Consider the following 24,598-nt stretch of genomic DNA (forward strand, 5'->3'; position numbering starts at 1 on the left):
GTGCTGCTACGTTCCCTATATAGTCGGGGGTTTTCGTCATAAATGTTGCTAATGATGTTGCGATTGGTGGATGTCATCTTTCAAAATCATTCAATGATTCTCGTACGTTTTCTTTCTACAGGTAAATTTCCACCATACCCAACTCGCCGAAAAGCTCATATATCATTTCCCAGCTTGCCGAAAGGTGTTGACCTTTCCCCTCAAAGATAATCCGCTTAAACTGCATTCGGCGAACTGGGATTCGGCGAACTGGGATTCGCAGACTGGGCTGTGACCGCTTCGTCTGTGCCCTTTGAGGAAACGCATGGAAGGTATGCTGTCCTCCATTAAGCATTACTTTCCTTCGTGCCGTTATCCCGTACGCAACTCTCCGCAGTCTTGGTCCGTTGCATAGCGACGACACGCACGAACAGCATCCCTTAACGCAGTGTTTCTCAAACTTTTCCAGAACGTGACCCCTTTGAGTAGTACAAAACCTACCATGACTACCCACTTTATAAACCTTCCGAAATTTACTTCCTTTTTTTTTCGATGGACGCAAATACATTTACATTGTAATTTATTTAAAAGACATTAACCATAGAGAAAGCTACCAAAAATGCATATTAAAGTTTTTAACAAGGATTGATTTAATCATATATTTACATGAGAAGGATGTATTTGCTTTCTTGATACAAGCAAATGAATACGTTGGTCTGTGTGGCTCAAGGCATATCACATGTCTGCTTGGACTCTCCCACTTGCCCCCAAGAAAAAGGCTCATGACCCATTTGGGGGTCATGACCCGCAGTTTGAGAAGCACTGCCTTAACGTGATGTGATTTCACAGGCAGGAGTTGGTATTGCACTAGTTCTAGTTTTAGTCATATAGTTTGTTGAGACAGTTTATATGGGAGCCAGTCCATGTGACTGGACTTCCGCTTCGATGCCAATACATATATACCGTGTTTGAAGTCTGTTTGAGATGCTACAGGAATCCGGCCCCTGAGGTTGGCCTTCTTTTTTTTTTTTTTTTTTATGCCAATACACACGTGGTACAGGGAGCATCCCAATGAAGGACTACTGAGGGATGCTCGGATGTTTTCTGTGGAGGGTAGTTCTCTTGGACTACCTGAATCCAGAGCAAGAGGGACTACACACCCCTCCCTCTCCTGTGCCAGCATCATCTCTCCCCTCCCTCTTTCACCCTCCCCTCTTCTCCGTCCCCTGGGTGCACCGAGCCGCCACTTCAGAGCAGGTTGACCGCACCTTCCCCCTACATCACCCCACTCACCAACACCACCAATTTGCTTTTGCCAGTGATCATCGCATATGTTTCTGTGATGGGTAGTTCTGTGGGACTACCCGAATCCAGACCAAGCAAGATCTTACTGTCTCACACCCGTGCCACCGATGGCAAAGTTTTTTATATAATTCGGGGCTTTACGTCGCGAGACAACTGTGATCATGAGCGACGCCAAAGTGGTCGGGTCTGTGGATTAATTTTGCTCACCTGAGGGTTCTTTATCGTGCGCCGAAATCAGGACACACGGCACACCACATCGTCCCTCGCGGAAGACGGCGTGTCTGAGCAGCTTGTAGCCTTCCACCAAGTTGCCACCGTCCTCGGCCAGGTTTGAACCCGCGACCCGCGATCAGCAGGCGGATACGCTACCGACGCTACCGAGGCCGGCAGGCAAAGTTTGAGTACCTACACAAAAAAAGGAACAAAATAAATGAAAGAAAAAAATTATGATTCGTAATCTGATCCGTTCTTGTTGTCGTGCTACACGTTAAAACCAATTAAAACTAAACTGGTATGATAGTTACTATAGCTACAGTTCATTTATATTTTTCATCGGCTGACCACGGTCGTGCAACAATTGGCAGTTTCATTGGCGCAATATCGGACCGAGTTGCATGGCCAATATTGGACCAATGTAACTTATATTGGCTGCCAATGTTGGACCGAGATTGCACCAATGGTCGTGTGCGGCTTGAGGAGCAGCACTGATATTCGGTAGCCACAGTTGCTTCGCGGCGCGAACACAGAATAAACAGATGGAGGCTTCTTCGCGTTGTTTCAACGGTCTTAAAGAAGTACAGAGGGCCGTCCAAAATATTTTCAGGTTAAGACATCTGATGAAAGTGTGTGTGTCATTTTACCGAATGGCGCTAAATGTTTTGATGTGCGCAATTTGTTTCCCAGAAAAAAACTCACATAAACATGGGTCTGCGCCTTCACCCTTAACTCGCCACTCCGGGTATTACGAGGAGGAGAAGGTATGATGCCACTTCACCGACGACGTTATAAGGATAACTCATTCTGGTTCGCCGGTCAGTGGGGGTCAGTGCCTTGTCCCTTTGCCGCCGTAAACCAGCTTTGCCAGTTTTCCCGGAGAATTGGGGATAGAAGGAGTGGCCGAATCATCACCGAGCGAGGAGAAAGGCTTTTTTAGAACCCCGAACAGCCGAGTAGCAGACGACAGAGGAGTTAGCATAGACAACATTTCTCTATACCAATCAGCGAGCGTTCTTCTTATAGCGTCAGCGCGAGGTTCCAGGCAGATCACAGGCTGGTACTGCTCTTCACCGCCGTTGCGCACGGTCGCTTTTTTGGGGCGTAATATAAAATCGATTTCTGCGATAATCATGACTCTGTGGTGTGAATTACTTCGCATTGTGCATCTTACTGGCCTACTTAACAGTTTTATAGGAAGAAAACTGGGTTAAAAATGACTTCTGTGCTACTTTAAAACATGTGCCTGAGTATGTGGAGTGCCTCTGTGAAGTACACGGTAACCGCATGTAAGCGCGTTATTTTAGAAGCGTTAGTGCCCCTCTTCTTCAATGTAACTGCAATTGTAGACTATTTACAAGGGAGACCGGGGAGAGTTGTCACACTTTTTACTTCTGACTTTGGTGTGACGAAAGTACGTTCGTCAGGCCGATGGGACCAACGCTACAGCGAACTTTTGGCTACACAACGCACATATTAAACTAAAGCTGGCCTTCAAAAATAGTTTATAAAAGACATTTGCACGGAGGTCGTCAAGTGTGACAATACGCCCCAGTAGCGGGGCAGGTTGTCACACGGGCTGGGGCAGGTTATCTCAGCTGCATTTTCTCGTAATCTTTATTGTGGAGATGTATACCATTGGAAGTGCATATGACAAACATACTAAGCGAGCAGAGAAGAACCCATTGCCTTACACTTTATATTTCTACGTCTGTCCTAACTGTACAGGATTCATGCAAGCTAGCCATTACTGGCTGTAGGCCGGGATTGTAGATGTAAAAATGCAAGGCCTTCGTCTTCTTGCGAAGTACTTGTGCTCCACCCGTCTGGTGACGGCTCTCTCAAAGCCCCCATCATCATCCCCTCATCCGTTCCCTATGCGCAATAGGGCAGTGTACCGCCTCAGCGGGGGTGAATCGCCCACCTTATCATCATCCAATGTATCAATGTATATATATATATATATATATATTATATATATATATACATATATACGCGCGCGCGTTGTATATGTATGTATGTATATATATATATATGAATGTATAACTGAGTACAGATGGACGCGAAAACAAATAGACTACAAGTAATGAAGAGACTTGGAGGCCGTATAAGGGTTAAAAACACTTGCTACTTTTATTACATTAATAATTAAGGGGGCGCTAGGAATAGATTACAGTTAGGGGTCGACGTTTCGGCAGTCAGCGCTGCCTTCAACAGCGTTGCCTTCAACAGCGCTGCCTTCAACTTCTGTTGAAGGCAGCGCTGACTGCCGAAACGTCGACCCCTAACTGTAAATCTATTCCTAGCGCCCCCTTAATTATTAATGTAATAAAAGTAGCAAGTGTTTTTAACCCTTATACGGCCTCCCAAGTCTCTTCATTACTTGTAGTCTATATATATATATATATACATACACACGCGTGCGTGCGTGCGTGCGTACGTGTGTTCAGTTAGTGGTTGCTCGTGCCGCTAACAAACAGCGGGAAAACGACTCAGCTGCTGTGCTTGGGTTTTTTTTTTGAAGTAGCGAGTGACCCGTGCGACAACTCTCCCCGGTCTCTTCTGGATATAACTCATACTGTCCCGATAAACAAACATTCCTGTCACAAATTTAGCCCAGTTGACAATGTTAATGGGTCACTTATTGACGCCGCATTTGCAGCGGCAAGAACTAATAACTTCATTACCATTATTATTTGTCCTCTCAATGTAACACCATGATTTCCAGAAGGTAAGTCATTCTGTGTGTATACAGCGCATCTGGAATTAGCATCTGTAGGCTGCCTGTGTAGTGTGTAACCATAATCTCCACTTTTCTGTTGAACCTTATTCGTTGTTGCAGATTCCAGACAAATAATGTTGTAACGGACAAAAAAAAAACTTTCAGAGGGGTGTGTTGATACGATCACGTCCTGTTGGTCTACGTCGGGCTTCCGAGGTTTTAACCAGAAAAATGAAGCCTTCTTCCTGCAAGACGACAAAATTTGCCCGCAGGTTGTTTTTATTCAGGTGCGTCCTTTCTTCTTTCTTTTTTCAATTTCTTGATCTTAACCCTAATTGCAAATACCACAGCCGCGTTACATGTAAAAAGCTTGGGACTAAACAATATTCAACGTATTGTTTCACGAGTCCGTCAGTCAAGCGAGGGCTAAACAAAAATATCTTAAATAAATCTCTTAAGCCGAAATAAAAATTGGTGAAACCCACCTGTCATGAGTCGCGGGAACTCGAAGGGCGAAACATGTCGTCTGCTACTGTACAAAAGTGTCGTCTGCTTTGTATACCGCTCTCCTAGCCTGTCGTCTGCGACAGGATCCCCCGTATTTCTGTATGGTCACACGTGAAATGGCCTTTAGACATACACCGAACCCACTTTATATTTACAGAAGAAGATAAATATCGTATTCTACAGTGCTGATTGTGAAAGTGTAAAAATTATCTTATATCAAAATGTAAAGTTAGCACTGCCAGCGAAGCCGCGCGAAACCGAAACTACTGCTGGCGGGCTTTTGTCGGCTCCATAAAGAATGAAGGGAGGATTGCGAAACGTTCGTCACCCCAGTTATACTGATAATCCGCGCTTTCGTGAAGTTGTTCAGTATAGTATATTCGCTTGGCACCTTGTGCACGAAGAGCCTTCATGCCGGCAGCAGGAAATAATAGTCAATGGCAGTATGGCAACGGCAAGCTGGTACATGATGCCAAAGAAGATAAAAGCCCGAGACAACGTAAAACACACGCGCATTTTCCTATATGACTGCTGAATTTAAGTGTGACCTGGTGTGTTGCTGACCGTAGTGTTCTTTTTACTTGAACTCGGCAACATCCATATGTATCAGAAGCGTCGGACATCGCCATTGATTACAGACTAAAGAAGCTTCCTGTTGTTTACCTCAGGGATCGTCAACGCTGGGCCGTCGTCAACTCACGAAGCTATCGCCAACTCACGGCCATTGACACAAATGTCAGAAGATCCTGGCGAAACCCACACTCTACGATATAAAGGTAGAATTTTCTACCCATCTCGGCAGGGCTGTATTGCAACCACATTTCTACTCAAACCAATTTTACCTTTTGGGTCTAACTGCCAGTGATGGCCACTAGCTACTTCTACAGTAGTTTAACTATAACTACTAACTACTTCGCAATGGAGTAGTTCAACTACTTTTCAGGGGAGGTAGTTAAAACTACTTCTTTAACTACTGCAATGTATTTTAACTACATCTAACGTTGTCCATCAACACCCATCCCATTCTATACTGTTCTTGGACATCTAAATATGAATCACAAGCAGTGATAAAAGAGAAGATTTAGTACACATGCACGGCACAATTGCTCTGCCCCTCCGTTCTCATCAAACAAGTAGCTCAAGGTAAAAGTGTTTTTTTTTTTTTTTTTGCTTTTTGTTTTGTTTTCTCGGAGTAGCAGAACTTGTCAGGTGACAAGTTCAGCCTCTCCGTATTATTTTTAGTCCGTCCATCTCCAACTCCAACTCGGAAGCACAATCGTGCCGTAAAGCTTGCGGCAAAATCGGACGTATAGTTGGAGCCTGCAGTATCCTAACTACTGTAGTTAACTACTCAAAATAGTAGTTTAACTAGTAATTGCCACTACATTTCTGCAAGTAGTTGATAACTACTTTTTAACTACAGTCAGGTAGTTTAAGTAGTAGTTTAACTACATGTAGTTAACTACTGGCCATCACTGCTAACTGCAGAGTAGAAACAAACTACACAGTAGAAACTGTCGTTCTACCAGCTTGGGTAGGAAATTCAACCTTTTTTTTCTTAGAGTGCAAGCTTTGTCTTCGTCGCATCTGCTATTGGGGAAAACGACTCACGGCCTTGCCGCCAATAAACCTCTACCCGATGAACGTCATCATGACGTTGGTAGACAGACTGAAACCGAAACAGATTGGAAGGGGAGAGCTGGGTTCCACGAATGGGCATTTGTTCGCTGCCTCCTATTGGAAGAAAAGTAGGACCGAAGGTCGTGTCCCTTTCAGGGACCATCGTAATCCCCTCAAAACCCGTTGTTTTCGGGCGCGACCTTGTTCGCCCCCATAGCTTCGTGCATAGTTCAACTCTACCAAACTGGTGGCGCTGTCGAACACTATGACGTCATTTGTTTACAAACAGGAAGAGGTCAGGAAGACACGTCAGATAGCGTGCGTAGACGCCGAACTGTTAGAAGTCCTTCAAGCAAAGGAAAGGCTCCTCATTGCATATTGGAGGCAGTAGAACAAGGACTACTTTATACAACTTAGATCTGCAAACCTGAATCGACATGCAATCTCCAATAGCGTCCAACCGCATCAGCTCGTATTACTGGCGGACTTGCGGCAGCCAAGGCTGTTCTGTAAGTTAGCAAAGGTGCAGGAGCTTCATACTGGACGTGATGGACTTGTACGATCGTGCATATACTCATGACAGCCACTGGTTCCTTCCTCAGAAGACCAATTCAGCAGCTTACTTCATCCTCTTTAGGTTAGATATCCGAGACGCATCATGGGGGGTGGGGGATGTTAAGGAATATGTGGATAAACAGATTGGCTCGTGCTTATCCCCGAGCTAAAAGATGCATTTATTCTTTGTTTTTGGTTCAGTAAACACTTTATCCTGGCTCCACTCATCTGCCGCCACAGGCTTTTAATCCAAAGTCGTTGCATCGTGTACAGATTTCAGCTCGTGCCTTCCTTGAAACGCCGTGCTTCTGTGCAACTTTGAAACGTTTTCTAAGAAGGTCAACAATGCTGTGCCCCGTCTGACAGGATACAGTTTTGGGTAGAAACCTTAGGCTTCATCCTTCAGACTCGCGATGCCCGAATTTTAAATATAGGAATATCCGCAGCCATGACGCAGGTGTGTTGATCCAATGGCATTCTGTTAATAAGGCTTCCAAGCCCTTAGCAGTGGTGTTCCACGTACTGGAGTCGCAGACAAATAAGGGGTTCTTCGTGCGAGATAACAAAACTTGCGTTAGAGACTATTTTTATAACTCCTGTACGGTGCTTACCGTGAACCCTAAATACATACAGTCGAGCCTTGTGAAATACAAGAAGCTAGATATCAGCTAATACACAGTCAGCCGTACTGTGATAATAAAAAAAATCACAAAATAAACAGTAATTGAACAGTAATAAAAGCTATATGAAACTCACGTATAATCAGCTGTGCGCAGACGGAGACCCGTGGTTGTGTCGTCCGCGTTATACTACTGTTTGTCTAGCCTGTCGTCTGCGATGGTATCCGCTGCATTTCAACCGGATAACACCAGAGATGCGTACCATAGCTCCATTTACGTATATACCTAAGAATACAGCTTTTATATTTTATACGTTTGCTTCCAAAAGCGTTCTTGCATGGAATTGGAAGGGTTCAGCACTCCCTTGTGTCATCTCGAGAAAATGATGAAAGGACGACGAAAGAGGCATCTCACGAGTTTATCTGATTATATTCGCACCCTCGTAAAGTTGTTCCGTGTTTTATTGGCTTGGCACACAGTGTATGGCGCCTTCTTGTCAGCAGCAGAAGTTCTCCTTCATAGTCCTTCATTTTGCCTTTTACCAGGCTGACAGCAACATGCATTCCGTTATTGTAAACACCACGTCGCTTTGTGTAACATCCACTGAACCCTCTATCAAAATTTCACACTTCTAGTTGCCACTATAAAGACGCATATCCTGCATGCTTTCTCGCGTTATTAAGACAGTCGTCCACTCCTCAGCAGGGCCTTGCTGGACTGTATGATCGAGCTTTTGATCAAAGTGGTTTTGGGACGCTGGTCAACCCAGCACTCCACTGCACAAGCACTGCGCACTCTTGTGCGTTTCATCGATGCAGCTGGACTTGCCCATTGGCCATTCCGTGGCGTAAACCACTTGATGTACGTATTTCAAAATTTCCTGAGACTTATCACATTTTTCATGTCAGAAACTCAAAATTTTCTACTCTTCCCAAGTGTTCTCTCTGCACAATGTTCCTCAACCGCAAGTTATTTACAGTTGTAACCACAGTGCCTTATTATGTGGCCGAGAGATCGACGCTATAGCCAAGGAGTGTGGTGCCACTTTGCGCACTCTTGTGAGGTCATGAGTGGCAAACATAAATCAAAAACTCATTTTTTGTGCGGAGTAGAATATATTTTCCTATCGTCTGCTTTTCTTTAAGAAAAAGTATTTCAGTTAAAAGACAACAGAAGCGAAATTTGTCAATTGCAAGAAGAGGTCCGAACAAGGTGTGAATTTTACGTAGAGCTATGGTGCCACCAGTATTTTGTGAGTACGGCGTACGGATGGGCATATTTTTTACGATTACGAGCCCTCCAGGCACGATCGCCCAGGGAGCGCGCCCGCTGTCGCAAAGCATTGCGGGAGAAGCCGAGGAGCGCATGACGTCAGATATTCCTCGAGCTCCATGAGCGGCTGCCAGGTGAACGGGATAAACACGGCGAAATCCGAACAACGCCTCAAAATGTTCGATTCGGAGAGTGGAAGTCTGAAGGCGACATCTCCGATGAGAGAGAGAGAAAAAAAGATGGGTTCATACCTATTTTTCTTATTTCTTTTTTATCCGTAGGTGAAGATTTGTGCATTCCGTTTCCATGAAAATACAGATGGGACCCAGGGATTTCCCTACACCCCCCCAGGGGGGTGTACACCCTCCCTGCATTTTTGCAACACCCCCCTGAAATTCCTCAGGTGACCCCACCAACACGTTCTGGTAGTGAGTCCGGCGCAGCGAGTTACATCCTGTACTGTCAACATTGGGCTGTAGGACGACAGTCGTGCAGATGATCGTATCATCCATTTGTCCAAAATCATTTGAAAGTGACTGTTCAATGCATATATTGCGCTCATATACGAGCAAAAATGCGTGCGGGCACGCAAACTCAATGTGGATCATCAAGAAGCATTTGCGCCCAACTCAATCAAGCGAGGTATTCTGCTTTTTTCGTCTAAGGTTTTCACCGTTGGTTGCTAGGTATTCATTGAGCTTCGTGAAACAAAGTGCTAGTCTTTTTTTCTTTGTCGGTCGTGTGATTATGCATCTTAATGTTGAAATGCCGTTCATAATGAATCTGCATTATAATGTACTGAGTTCTAACGTAATAACATATGTGCAAATAAAACGGGAAAGCTGTGCAGATATGTCACCATTGTGCCACGATTCTTTCCGTGTTTAAGAAAAATTCCGTAAGTGGAACCTTCACAAAGCATCCCCCCCCCCCCCAGCAGTGAATTTCTGGGGAAATCACAGATGGGACCACTCCTCCTTTCAGCCTGGTGTATTTCGTTGACAAGCCAAGGCTAAGCACCTCCGGATTTGTTTTGAAACATTCGTCAAAAGCAAAAAAAAAAAAAAAGAAAGAAAGAAAATGTGCCGCACACTCCTGTATCACCTGTCTTCAAGTAGGCCTAAACAGATTCGCGGCGAAAATAAGTTTCCCGTTTTTCGGAAACAATTGAGCAGTCATCGAAAAAGCCAGACATCAGCGGGATTTGATGTACGCATATCTCAATTACCATTCGAGCGCCAATTACCAGTTTGACCACGGAAACAAACGATATGCTAGTAGAGCGTGTTGGTTATGAAACATATTCTGGCTGAACGCAAGCTGAGACGGCCAACAATGTGAGCAACAAGTCTCTCACCCCTAGAGAAAATGAGGTCACCTTCCTTCGGATCACCTTCCTTCGGAAGAAGAAGAATTTGGGGGACAGCCTCAGTATGGTTGTCTTGGGAACGTCAGTTGATGTTTGACGCTGTGTCTGTGCTGTCCGTCCGTGTGTCGTTCGTCCAAGAAACACTGAACTGGTGTTGCCGGAAGGAAGTTGGCAGCATGCTGTAGCACAGTCAGGAAACACTTCACTAGCATGTACCTTTCTTTTCTCCTTTTCTTTTTTTTTTTTTTGTCGCGGAAGTCAACATTGGATCGCAAAATAACCGCGAAATGAACGTCACGAACTCCAACAGGGCGAACAATATGCGATATGTGTCTGTACTTCCATGGTCTGCTAAGGCGGCGCGGCGACGCTCACCAGGAGCTCAGAGCGCTCCGCGGCCGAATTTTATATCGCGATTATGGCGGCATTTCAACGAGTGCACGTAAATCTCAGTCCAATTCTGCATTGTTTGGTGCTCACTGCAATATTAGGTAAACAGCTTTGGAGCTTATTTTCGCTTCCGTCCTCCTTTAAATTACTGAATACCAGGCAAAAATGTAAATGAGTAAAGTACTAAATGCTCAACCTCGAGAAGTGTTGGAGCAGAATACTAAATACTCATGGAGGTAACTCGTTACTTTCAAGACACTATCAAGTTATAATTTTTGAAATACGCTCGCAAACAAATAAAAACAACATGAATATAAAAACAGATTATACCCTCCCTTGTTTTCATGTTCATTTCAGTTATTAGCATTTGTAGCCCGGCCGTCGCCAGCTATGACTGTATGAGACACTGGTCCGCTCCTCTGGCTTTTACAGACTCCGAGTATTTACCAACATGAGCTTCAGGCCGACACATTGTCCCGCGCATGCACTAAACGTGACGCGTCGACAGCTTCTTCAGGCTACCCCCTTTCGGATCCCGGACAATTGCTCACCAAAAAACTGCTGAGGCCGGACAACTGCTCACCACAGAACCCCTGAAGCTGGACAACTGCTCACCGCCTGTTTCATCACACTTATATTGTGATCACAATAATAAATTTACTGATCAGATAATCACAATCAGATAAATAAATATGCTATTAGGATAAACCGATTGAATTTTTTTTCTGATGGACCATCAAATCTGGTAAGTTTTTGGACCCTGATGGCTTGATGGACCATTAGGTTGATGGTGGTGGTGATGTACCATTACGTTGATGGTCCATCAACCTAATGGTCCATCAAGCCATCATGTTCCAAAAACCCACAGATTTGATGGCGCGTCAATTCTGATGGTGGATGGTTCATCCATCAGGCCTCATAGTTGATGGTCCACCAGGCCTGAGGCGGCCGAACAGTTGTGTATCTCCAAGGCAAGCCCGCACAAATTTAGTCACATGTGGAAAGGACATAGATTTAATGATAGAGTAATGAAATTCCAGGTGTCAAGTGGGAGCTACGTAACACTCTTTCCTAATGCATCGCAGATCGACGGCCAATCTCCACGGCGCGGAATTGCAAGACAGATAAACGCACGTCGCAAACGACTCATCGCAAACACAATAACATGAGCGCACCTGTATTTCGGACGGAATAATTGGTCGATCCCAGTTGTTACACCTCTCATTATACTAGTCAAGATGGAACGCAGACTGAAAATAATACGCAATTCCCTCAACAGACTCCCTCGAATAAAGGTTATTATGAGTGACTGCGCGAAGCGGTCGTGTGAAGCCTTACCGTGTTCAGAAATATCTCTCGCGTCTGTGTGAATGGGTCTACTACCAAATCACCAGGGAGCCTTGAGCTTGAACGTTTCCCGCAAACGTCGAGTTATTACATTCATAATTAAAACCCAGAGACTGAGGAACACATAAACGACACGGTCACAATACGACGTATCCACTAGGTCTCTCTGTTTTAATTATGGATGTCCGTCATCACCAGCTCGACTGCTTCTTTGCCATTTTGCGAGTTCTTGACCTTTTTCGTGGACAAAGCCAAGCTCTGCTCCCAAAGATGAGCGTACTTTTGGAACGTGCTTTTATGCGTCTTGGAAGATCCTAGTGACGCAGTAGTCCTGACAGAGACGCTTCGGGCCAGATAAGGGTAACGAACGTATTTTCGTTGCCGTTTCCATTTTCGTTACTGCTATATTTTCGTTTCCGTTATTCGTTTCTGATACCACGGGCTTTCAGTTTCGTTTCCGTTATGTTTCCGTTACTGTTTCCGGTAATAGATAAGCTGTTACAGAGCTCCGGGAGGACGGCCCGTCCGGCTCTGTCAGTACCCTGTTTTGCCCAAATGCTGCTACGGTGTGCCGCGCGTATGCACTACACAAGTGATTTTACGTCGTTGGGATGCGGACATCTTGCAAGATATTTTTTAAAAATGTAGGAACATGTCTCTTCAGTCTTTACTCACTCTGAGTCCAGCAACTCAAGATGGGCGTAACCTTCATCCAATGTCGCATTCCTAAGCGGACGCTCTCAGTAGCCATAGCCACGGTGAAACGAAAAAAATATAATAAATAGGAAATAAATATCTAAATACCGTAGGCTGTCATCCTCGTTCTATGGTGGAGTATAGGCATGTGTTGATATGTCATGGAGTTATGAGGACTGGGGCGAGGAAAGCGAGATCCAATATTGCGCTTTGTTTCGATGCTCTGGTGTAGTATTTAGAGCATTACATTGAATGGAGTCATCAAAATACAAAAATAAAGTGAAAAGTCACTCAAATATCATTGCACAACCGGAATAGCCATTACCCGAATTCAATACCGGACGATAATTTTCGTTTCCGTTTCTGTTTCCGGTAATGGAGGACCGTGGTATGCGTTTCCGTTTCCGTTATCGCTACCATCTCCAATTTTGGTAATATACCGTTTCTGTTTCCGTTACTATTACCGTTACCCTTCCCTGCTTCGGGCATGCCTGCAAGCGGGCGACTTCTCGCCTCACCCTCTTAACTGGTGAATTTCCCAGATCTATTTAAAGCAACCTTAGAAAGGCAAAAAAGAAGTTCAGAAAACATAAAAAAAAGTCAAGTATGAAGGCCGTCCGTGCCATAAATGCGAAACAAAATCACACCACATAAAAATTGTCTGGCTTCAGTGGTTCTGCGGTGAGCACATGTCCGGCCTCAGCAGTTTTTTGGTGAGCAATTGTCCGTTGAGCAATTGTCCGCGCCCCACCCCTTTCCGCAGAATGACCAGGTACCCCAGAATATCTGGGATGAAATTTATGCACGTTTAAGTTGCAGAGAGCCAACGAAAACAGAGGGAGCTAATCTTTATCTCGACCTGCCTATCTCCCGGGAAAAAATAATAAAGGTAATATCTGATTAGTAGTGACTTAAGAAATGAGTGCAGGTTACTTCCAAACAGTATTCAAGTTAAGATACCAAGTTATTTCCAAAAGTAGTTGTGATAGTAACTTGGTATCTAAGTTACGATCAAATCTGAGTGCATCTAACTTATAGACTGGATCTGTGACTGTCTGCCTCCGGATAGCTGTCAAGTGCACCAAGGCTGCTTTTCTTTCTTTCTTTTTCTTTTTTCTTTTTTTTTATAGTTGTCTGGTTGAGCTGTCCACCCTCTTGTTGTTCTGATCCTCAGTCACAGGGGCGTTGGCTGCACTTCTGAGGCTTCAAACGAAAAGTTCACTTTTCATTATTTTTTCTCATAATTTTCATGATCGCTTGAAAATCTGTTTTGTACTGATTTGCAACAAAGTAGAAACGAGAAAGAGAGAAAAAGAACGATTTCCCTTTTTCGTTTTCTCTCTTCTCATTTCTTCTTTGAGGGAAATGCAAAGCAAAAAGAAACGTGGATGAAAAGAGAGAGAGCGATGAAAAGCAGACGTTATTGGCTATGTGCCACATCTGCAAGAAACAGCAACAACAGCAAACCAGCGTCATGGATGGGTACAGCCCCACTGGCGGATGGTGCCTCTAAGGTCATGCAGATATTTAGGGACTCTAGATAAAGGCTTGTAATCTTACGAAGTACAAGTGTATGTGCACCAATAACGTCAGTGGACGTTGAGCGTTCATTCTCATCATACAAACAGATTCTGATGATGAAGGGCACAACATACTACCCCGTAACTTGGAAATGGTGCTCGTATACTATGCGATTGCCTCTACAACTTTCCACACTATGTGTGCCATGTTTGATAGTGAACTGATGCAAGCTTGCTTTTACTAATCTATCTCGTTCTCTCTCTCTTCTTTCAAAGGAGGAAAAGGCATGGCTGCATGATAACATATAATAATAATTCGGGGATTTACGCCGCGAGACAACCGTGATCATGAGCGACGCCACAGTGGTCGGGTCTGTGGACTAATTTTACCCACCTGAGGGTTCTTTAACGTGCGCCGACATCTCGACACACCACATTTAACGTCCCCCGCGGAAGCACCTCTCAGCATTTTGTACCCTTCTACCAAGTTGCCACCGTCCTCAGCCGGGTTTGAACCCGTGATCTTGGGATTAGCAGGCGGACACGCTGCCGACTGAGCCACCGAGGCCGGCATGACTGCACGAAATAGATTTATTCTGCCCTCCCTCCCATTGTAACCACGTCGTTTATTCCCACGGTATCAGCGGCACGGCCGAAATGCACCTGTCGTCGGTGGTAGCCAAGGTCGTGCTGAAGACTGGGAGATGGTGGGTTCGAATCCTACCGCCGGCTGTGCTGTCTGAGGTTTTCCCTGGGTTTTCCGGAGACTTTCCAGACGAATGTCGGCACAGTTCCCCCTGAAGTCGGCCCACTACGCATACTAACCCCACTGTCCCCCCACTCCTTTCTGCTGTCCTCTCTCCATCTGTCCCCATCTGTACGCCGCTCATAGCCACAGTTGCTTCGCGGCGCTAACATGGAATTTAAAAAATAAAAAGTTCCCATGTTGACTGATGATTGTATCTATATATTACACAATTTTTACGGCCTATTTTATGCGCCTAAATACAAGTTTTTAGTGCCTGAACATCACTGCTTTATAGTTGTAAGCAACTGTGCCCCTGAGCAGCGCGAGTCGTTCGGCTTTTTGGTAATACACGTTGGCCTCGTCTCTGTGTCTCCTCTCCTTCGTGCCCGTACTTCCCGCACTCCCAAGTCCGTCTTGCTGTACCTTTGCATGATGTGCAAATGGAGAAGCCGACTCGGAGGAGAAACCGCGCCGATATTTGTCTCGAATGTCTGCCGGAAAACCGAGAGGATATCTCTCACGGCATAGCCACATGCAGGTTCCATATGTAGCGTCCAATCTCCTAGAGCAGCGGCCTCAAATTCAAATCGAGTCGCGGACCGCATTGGCCTTAGACCACATCAGGGAGGGCCGCACAGAAAAGTCATAGCCGTAGTTACCATAAAATACCCTAAAATATACCATACAATCAAAATGTACCCAAAGAACAGGAGCTGTGTAGTTATTGTGTAGCCAGTTGGTATGCGTAACAATTACTGAAAAACTCCACTTGACACACCAACAGAAATAAACAAGCTGTCTTTGGAAACGGAGTACTGAAAATATGAAAAACGATTCGAGAGAGAAAAAATCACTGTACTCTTTGGCTCCCAAACGCGTACGAAATGCGACAGCATGCTAGACGAAGCGCGATGCTTGCGCTGTGACCTTACATGATTTGCGTGCGGCGCAACGGCAAACCCGACCATAGGTCGCCATAGACTTCGTGCAGAAACACGGGTGCCGCCTGCAAGCGCGCTCACTTCCTGTTGAAATCACTATACTCGTTGGTGCACATTTCTGAACACTGGCCGAGTGTCACGCTGGCACGCGGCACGCTTTGTCGCACGCCGCTTCCTGGCATTAGGGAGTTTTAGAAAACCGTGAGCGCCCTCCGATTCCTTTTCCGTATCGCTATCAGCCAATCAGATATCGGCTGATAGCGGTACAGAAAAGGAATCGGAGGGTGCTCACGGTTTCCTAAAACTCCCTATTATCGCCAGCACTCCGCTTACGTTCCTCATTTTCGGCCATCGCGTCTTCATCTCCCGCAGCAATGGCGGCACATCTGTGAACTCTATACTTGCCCGAATGCTCCCGGATGATGCAGACGACATCACGCGAGACGTGCTGTGCAGACACCATGGAGGTATAAAAGGAAGCACACATTTTAACACAACTCTACGGAAACGACACCATAAAGGAAGCTGTCAATTCAAGGATCAGCAACGTGATGTCAGCCACTTCGAAGGAATCATGTGCTTAGCTTCATCATGTGCTCTTTTCGAAACCGTTATCGTAAAGATCTTCCAATCCGTCGAAACGTTTCTTCTCAGCCGAGGCGGCGCGATAAAGAAACAAACGAGGGAGAGAGTGCGCCTCGAGTCGCGGGAGTGAGGGTGCCCCTGCCCGTCCCCAACCAGCGTGACGCGACGCGGCTACACCGTGGCCTCAAAAGCGCGTTAAAATCGCATTTAAAATACGTATAGTTCTTCTTTAACGATTCTGATAATGCTCAGGCGCTCTGAAATTATCTCCTATTTACACACTGTGTTGTTGCCTTTGCATATAGCAAGCTGACTTTGTTGATACTAGATGGGTTTGCCAGTTTAATATGATGCCTAATCAGTTAGAATATAACGGTCCTTGTACATAATTATGCCCGCTCACTTTTTTATTCTCTGCCTCTCTGTGTTCCTTGCTAATTCCTCGCGAATAACATGAGAAAAGGCTTCCTATAAGCTTGTAAACTGTATAAGCCTGTGCGGGGTTTAATATGAGCCCATCTTAATCCACAGTGAGAGCTTACCAATGTGCAGGAGAAGACCAGGTTGCTGTGACCATAACTTGTTATTGAGGCTCATGAGTCACAAGTGCTCACATGCATATATATGCTGCATAACATGGACAGGGGTAGAACATATGCTAGGAAAAGGTAAAAGCAATGGATGAAAATCTAGTTTTATTCCTTACTCTTCACTGAATTTTTTTGAGGGGGCAGCATCTTTCTATTTGGTAGTCAAGGTTTCTCAGATCGCAGAATAGTTGATTACGTGCCGTATACGGCCCACGGGTCGAGTGTTGAAGACGCCTGTTCTGTAGTATTATATTGTAATACTTCAATTTTGTGTATTATAATGCAGATAGAAATACGTTCGCAGAAGACATAATACAAAAACTCAAAAGTATTACAGAGATAGTGTCAATACAAAAAAAAAAAAAAAATACTGTTACTGCCTACCCCTGAACCACAGTACGTAACAGGTTGCGACAACTTGCACAAAATAAAGTCATACTTCTGCAAAACCACTACTTTTTAATATTCTTTTTTTTTTTTTCGGACTGTTCAAGATTGGATTAAACTTTCACCATCTTAACCTTCGATAAAGTCTGCGTAATTCTCTAAAATTTTGCCTTCTAATATTGTTGTCTCAAACGTCTGTATTACGTATGTTGTTTCCGGAACCTGGTAGAAATTTGATGTTGTCGTTGTAACCATAGTTTTAAAAAAGTATTTATACAAATGGATTTTTTTTTCTGGACTATCCGTTACGCATATGCCCACCCCTATTAATGCCACTTGGAGCTGTGGGGAATTAAATACGAAATAAATAAGCATTGCTCGTATATGACTCTAACGCACGCAAATGGCGTGATTTTGTGATAACCCAGGTTCCCGAGATGGGTATACGGGGAGCAGTCCCATAACCAAGAATGAGTACATTTCTGCATCACTTTCTACGCACCCCGGACCTGCTCCCCTCCCCCACCAGTCCCCCAAAGTTTCATTACCCTCCCCCGCACCTTTGTTGTGGAAAACCCAATGCCGCCGTTTGGACCTTTTTCTCTGGAATGCGTTTACTGACTATGGGTTCAAATAAGAAAGAAATGTTAGGCAGCCGATGCACTTGCCGACAAATTCCTGCGTTTCGTTTTTATTATCCGTCGTGAAACCCGTTTTAATTACTGCAGATGCATCACAAAAAACTTTGTTATTCCTTTCATACTCATCCACAGCATCGTGTCCTGTTTGTCATACTTTGTTTTGATGTCACTGCAACATTTTGATCTGATAAACCAGCAGACTTGTCTAGCGCAGCCGAGCGTGTGTGGCAACATTGTACTTGACCTCGTCCGCTTTATTTTCGGCTCTTGGTCAGCATGAGGCTGAGCAGGTTTGTGGAATTTGGAAGGAAAATCATATGCGTCGGAAGAAATTACAGGTAATGTTTCGCGGAACTCAGACAAAGCTGTGACCTACTTGTGACTTCGATGTGTGTGCATGACCGTGTTAGCGTAGTCATATCCTTCTCTGTGTGATAGTAGCTGCGCTGTGATTGAATTTAATTGACAAGCTGCCGGCGTTAGAAGTCATCGAAGTGTGCTTTCTTTGAACTGAAAAGCTTATTAACGAGTACAATGTAATGTTGCGTGATGACAACACAACAGATGGTGGAATGTTGTTTATCTGTCGTAAGCCTTATAAAGTCACATTGTGCTGGATCTGTTTCCCTTCATGTTTGGGGTTTGTTTGCTTACTTTGCGTGATGTAATTACTAGGGACCATGCTGCGGAACTTGGAAATGAAGTACCCGAAAAGCCACTGCTTTTTATGAAACCACCAACAGCGTACGTTGTTGAAGGAAACCCTATTAAAGTAAGTTACCACGCTGAGTCAATGATTTGACGCGAAGACCACGCATGGTTCATACATCAATGTGTTTTGCATTACACGGGGTGCATGCAATGAATGCCGAGGAAGTAGAAGAAAACAAAAATGAAGAGCCATCAGTTATGCTATCACTTCGCCTTTGATTGTGAACGGTATGCGTGAGATCTCAACCAGACAACCGTGACATGGTTTATTCACCATCCTGCCACACACACAATGAAGGTCTGGGGGTCACATGATTGGCACACACATGCTTGGCTTCCAGATCTGAGCCAAGACAATGTAGTTTGTGGGTGCAGTTGAAACAGCACCACCCCAAACATTCTGCCCTGCTCCCCCTGTGGAAAAAATCCTGGCGGCACTCCTGCTAACAAAATGTGTTTATGTTAAGTCACTAAGTAAACTAAAACCAAAAGTAACTGAGTAGAGTACTAGGTACCCAATCTTGGAAAGTATTTAAGATACGTTCAAAAGTAACTCGTTACTTTCAAGATACATTGACGTCACAGTTCGAATTGGCAATCAACGGGATACGAAGAGTGTAAAGTTGAAAATGGCATTACCGAGAAGCTATATTAGCTCGCAGGAACAGCTGCCTTTCAAAATTATTATCTGATAGCATGCCCCGGTGTTCTTTTAAAGATATTACCCCCAATACTGAGCAGGTGCGAACAAATGCTCTACAGACAAGACAGAATTTACTGTCGTTTTTCTCCTTATCATTGCTTTAACCTCATAAAGAGTTACTAATATTTGACGTGCCCCCTCTCGCTACAGCTTTCGGCACAGGTCTTCTATTCTGCGCGATAGGGGTCTCAATGGTTTACCCGCATACCCTTCAGGACAACACATCGCCTCGTATATGCTTCCAAACCCGAAGCGCTGTACGCTACCCCTTCCCAAGAGGGATGTAGCTGTCCTGAACATCTCGGACGCTAAAGCGTACGTACAGCACAAAGTGCATCGCCGAGACAAAAGAGAATCTTCCGCTCGACCTCAGTGTCATACACCGTGAAGTATCTTCAAAGTAACTTGGAAAATGACTAGCAGTTATTGAAAAAAGTATTTACAGTGAACCCTCGTTATTATGACCCCCGTTAATCTGACATTCACGCTTTATGACCGAATTCGTGGGGAACGGTTTTTTCCCCATGTAAATCCTTCCCGTTAATATGACATTCCGCTTATCGGACTATGACCGAGATTTTTGGGCACAGCTGGGGTCAAAGACACGTATTATCCTCCCGTTATTATGACCGCGTCACGCACCCCTTTGAGTGGCTGCTTAAGTTTCTCAGGAACAAAGTGACACAGTTAAAGTGGGGCGCAAAGGATTAGGGTGACTCAAGGCGTTGTTGACCTCGAGATTACTCATACCTCTTCTCGGATTGCTAAAGCAGTGAAGCACTGAAGAATCGACAACAGAGAGAGGGCGCAGACAAGCTGGTTCATGATGACAAGGATGCAACCCGAGACAGGGAAATAAACAACAGACAACAATTTTCTCAGACACAGCAATAAAATTTAATAGCAAAACCGTCATTATACAGGGTGTCCCACCGAAAAAGGGCCAGGGGCTAAAGAAAAAACTGAGAGCTCTACACAACTGGAACCAACTGTACGTGCTTGGCAGTTGTGTGGTCTATCCAAAAATTTTTTTTTTCATCGCCCCTTGTCAATTAATTAGCGGTAATTAATTTTCTAACTTTTTAATTATCGGTTTTAGCTCTCAGATGTCAATGAGGAAGTTGTAGTACATGTCGAAAAAGACACAACTGAAGTGGTTCGAGGTCGCTATGCTTGTGGTTTCACTTTTTCCCGGGTTTAAAAGTTGGTTTCAGATGCCGGGCGGACCGCAGATCGCTGCCCACAATCCGGCGCCTGCGCGCGACGATTCCAGCGCCCTCCGGCGTACATTCACCTTGAGATTAGCGCTTGGAGACCATCCTTGGGCCACGACACACAAGAGGAAGATATTTCACCTGTTTCACGGCACACCTATCAGAGCGCACTGCAATCGTCGCGCGCGGGCGCCGAATCATGGGGAGCGCTCTGTGGTTGCGCGCGGCTTCTGAAACCAATTTTTAAACCCGGGAAAAAACAAAACCACAAGCCATAGCAACCTCGAACTACTTCAGTTGCGTCTTTTTCGACATGTACCACAACTTCCTCATTGACATCTGAGAACTAAAACCGATAATTAAAAAGTTAGAAAATTAATTACCGCTAATTAATTGACAAGGGGCGATGAAAAAAATATTTTTGGATAGACCACACAACTGCCAAGCACGTAGAGTTGGTTCCATTTGTGTAGAGCACTCCGTTTTTTCTTTAGCCCCTGGCCCTTTTTCGGTGGGACACCCTGTATACACAACAACCTCCGGAGAGGGGGTATGGGCACAAAGGAGGGCTTGAAGGTTGAAGGAGGGCTTGAAGCACTGAAGGTTGCCTTTATTGTTTTTTGAGCAACACAATGACATTAATATAGTTTGCGTGATCAATAATACTCTTGTACAGTTAGAAAAGCTGATCACTGCAAGCTACTCCAAGCAGTCATTGCTGACAGACTTTTTTATTAAATAAATTGTTGTACAACATCATGCGTACGTTTTGTTCTGCCGTGCATGCCCTCTGGTCCCCACTGGACCACTTTCTCGTTATTATGACAATTCGCTTTATGACCACAATCTGCGGGAACGGAGGCGGTCATATTAACGAGGGTTCACTGTAAAATGGACTACTAAAAACCAGGGAAGGGTAACGGACGTATTTTGGTTACCGTTTCCATTTTCGTTACTGCTATATTTTCGTTTCCATTATCCGTTTCTTATACCAGCCTTTCAATTTCGTTTCCGTTACTGTTACCATCTCCAATTTCGGTAACATACCGTTTCTGTTTCTGTTACCATTACCGCTATCGTTCCCTGCTGAAAACTGACCTTTGAAAGATACCAAGTTACTCGCAAAAGTGTTTGCGATATATAACTTAAATACTCTGCTCAAGTTACAGTACCTTTACGCTACGGCAGTTTGTCTCCACAGGAGATAGAGTAAAGCTTGGAGAAACTATGTGACGAAGTGTCCGTCCACTCACAGGGCAGCAATAAGTGGGTGTTCGTAGACAATGCACAGTTCTGCACATGTGCCCTTAGAAGAAAGGTAAATTGCAGAGGCACAATTAAGACCCGCCGGTTCGAATCCCGCCATCGACACTTGCTCACTGTTCGTCAACTGCACTCTTCCAGCCCATAGACGAAACAACGTGTGCCTCCCCTTGAGCTCTTAGCTGTTGTCCCCTTATTTGAGAGAAGTACCAATGAGGTCGCTCCACAGGCGATAAGGGGGAAACCAGGGAGCTGCACAGGCAGCTGACCGACTTGCATTTTATCTACGTAGTATCACACATGCACCACTATCTTTTGTAGTCTTACACCAGTCCCTCTTATCTTGGGTTTTCTTAAGTGTGGAAGTTGTGCCCACCACTTTCTTGCCATATTTTTCAAAAGCTTTGGTGAGCATTTCCTAAGACTTTAGGCTAATTATTTTGATTGAAGATTTTATTGACCTACTCTGAGGTTTTTCATCGTTTTCTCATTTGTGTGCACATAACACACTTCAAATAAAGAAGAATAGTTGATGTTCTGGTTGACGTGCCTCGCAAGAGCTTCCCACTTCCTTCCAGCCCTTCGACTTCCTACTAAACAACTACAATTTTTTTTTAAAACAATTTTCACAATTGAATTGCAGATCCCACGAGCCTGTGACGAACTACACCACGAAGTTGAGCTAGGAGTTATCATCAGTCGCAAAGCCAAAGATGTGGACGTTCGTTCCGCTATGGACTTTGTGGGTGGATACGCCCTCTGTCTGGATATGACCGCTCGAAAGTTGCAGAACGATGCCAAGGCCCGTGGACATCCCTGGGAAATAGCCAAGGGCTTCGACACGTCCTGCCCCGTGGGGAGCTTCATCCCCAAGGAGAATGTTCCAGAGCCCCATGAGCTGAGCCTGTGGTGTCGGGTGAACGGTCAGCTGCGCCAAGAGGGGCGAACCTCAGATATGATTTTCAATATTCCCACTATTATCAGTTATATCAGTGGGTTCTTCACGCTTGAGCCGGGAGATTTGATCCTGACAGGTACTCCAGCTGGCGTTGGCCCCATTCGATCGGGCGACGTTATTGAAGCCGGCCTCGAAGGACATAGCAAAATGAAGTTCAGTGTTGAACAACAAAAGTAGCATTATTACTATTTTTTGCACTTTTTTTTATCCAGTTCACACAGTAGTCCAATTTTAGCTGGACATTGCTGGTGTGTAGAAAAACTATTAATTTTTACACTTTCGATTGGAAAGCTATAGCAAGGCCTTTTTTTGTACCATTGAAGTTTCAGTGCAGTGTTTGCCCAGCATCAGTAGAAAACAAAATGTGCCGCTGTAATAATGTGACCATTTCAGTGGTAACTCACTTTCTGGGAGTATAGAAATAATAGACAGACGGAAGGATATTTTAAAGCTCTCACGACGTAGCCACCGTCCATATAGTATATGGATGATTATGCATCACCTGTCATTTTCTTGACTGTTGATGCTAACACGCAAGCCAAGTGCCACAAAAAAAATTGTGGAAACATAATGGGCAATCAGATCGTGTCTACAATTACAGAAGGTACAAATTTTACACCACAGATGTCTGGGTGCAGAATGGATGTTGCCACCTACACGCAAAACACTCTGTCATACCTAAGTGTAACATTGATGCAGTGGGTCTACACGGTGTCAGCTCTCGCGGCATGTTCAGATAGGCAGTATGGGTTGCTAGGATTCCACTGGTGGTCACTGTATCAGTGATGCCTCATGTAATTAATGCCCCTCACGTGGTAGGGACAAAACAAATACACCATGCTGTATACATGCTGCAGTTTAGCTTTAAAAAATAATGTTGCACTTCCCATTACTTGAGCTTGCCAATTTGATTTTGCAATGTTGTTCTTCCGAATTACATTGCCTTTCCCTTTCATGCATAAACTGTTGTGTTGGGGTGCTTTCTATTTACATTTTGTTTTTTATTTGTACCCTCTGTATTGTGTCTCAAGATGCCTGCACTTCCTCCCTTCTCGATATGTTCTTCTTAAGGTTGGACTGGTAGGTTTTAATTGTAGCCCTGGAAGTCCAACACTGTACTGTCTAGACATTGTGATTACTTTTTCAGTGCAAGTTAGTTTTGAAGTTGGAGGAGGGGGGGGGAGTGCCTTTATTCTGTGCAAGCTTTCTTTTTGCAGTTTTTGTAACGTTTTATTAAGCAGACATAGATTGCTTTCATTTTGTCTCAACTGCAACACTGAATTGACAACTGTATGTTGCCCTATTTCCCCATACAAGCTTAAATGTGTCTTCAGTAAGCTGCCCTGTAAACAGCACTAGTCATGTAGTCCTCAATATTTCTTAACTCTTTTAGCGCTCATAGCTGTTTGTTGAGCCTTTGTTGGCTAGGAAACTAAGGCATTACAAAATTTTTAATGGGTGGCAGGAGGTAAATTGGTATAAATGGCAGGGAAGTAGATGAACATGGCAGTGGAGGATATTCAGAGATTGATTCAAGCAAGTGTGCTTTAAGAGTTGGGGCAGTTAGAGACACATCTGTCCTTGATAGTGTTTGCTCTCTTATCTACTAATAAAGTCACTTTTGCAATGTGGCAGTATAGTCTTTGTCAGCTGCAGTACCTACAAAGGTAGGTGTGAAGTGATATGTATGAAACCTTGGCAGATGTTTCATGAGCACAGTCTGCCAGTGGTGCTGCAACCTT

At 44.6% G+C, this 24,598-nt stretch overlaps 1 protein-coding gene across 1 annotated transcript; it reads left to right on the forward strand.

Annotated features, from left to right (window-relative positions):
* Window positions 1-18,186: 18,186 nt before the first annotated feature.
* Window positions 18,187-24,362, forward strand: LOC135377534 (acylpyruvase FAHD1, mitochondrial-like). The gene is made up of 3 exons (XM_064610031.1): window positions 18,187-18,345; window positions 18,683-18,779; window positions 22,542-24,362. Exons 1-3 carry the CDS (start codon window positions 18,284-18,286, stop codon window positions 23,031-23,033), a joined length of 651 nt encoding a protein of 216 aa, XP_064466101.1. The 5' UTR covers window positions 18,187-18,283; the 3' UTR covers window positions 23,034-24,362.
* The last annotated feature ends 236 nt before the right edge of the window (window positions 24,363-24,598 follow it).

The sequence above is a fragment of the Ornithodoros turicata genome, chromosome 1, assembly GCF_037126465.1.
Source record: "Ornithodoros turicata isolate Travis chromosome 1, ASM3712646v1, whole genome shotgun sequence".
In the NCBI taxonomy this organism is placed as follows: Eukaryota; Metazoa; Arthropoda; class Arachnida; order Ixodida; family Argasidae; genus Ornithodoros; species Ornithodoros turicata.

Bases quoted from the DNA above. Each gene is read 5' to 3' on its own strand.
- LOC135377534 (XM_064610031.1), top strand. From the start codon at position 18,284: ATGAGGCTGAGCAGGTTTGTGGAATTTGGAAGGAAAATCATATGCGTC. The intron at 18,346-18,682 runs GTAATGTTTCGC...TGTAATTACTAG, and splicing joins TGCGTCGGAAGAAATTACAG to GGACCATGCTGCGGAACTTG. The intron at 18,780-22,541 runs GTAAGTTACCAC...ATTGAATTGCAG, and splicing joins TTGAAGGAAACCCTATTAAA to ATCCCACGAGCCTGTGACGA.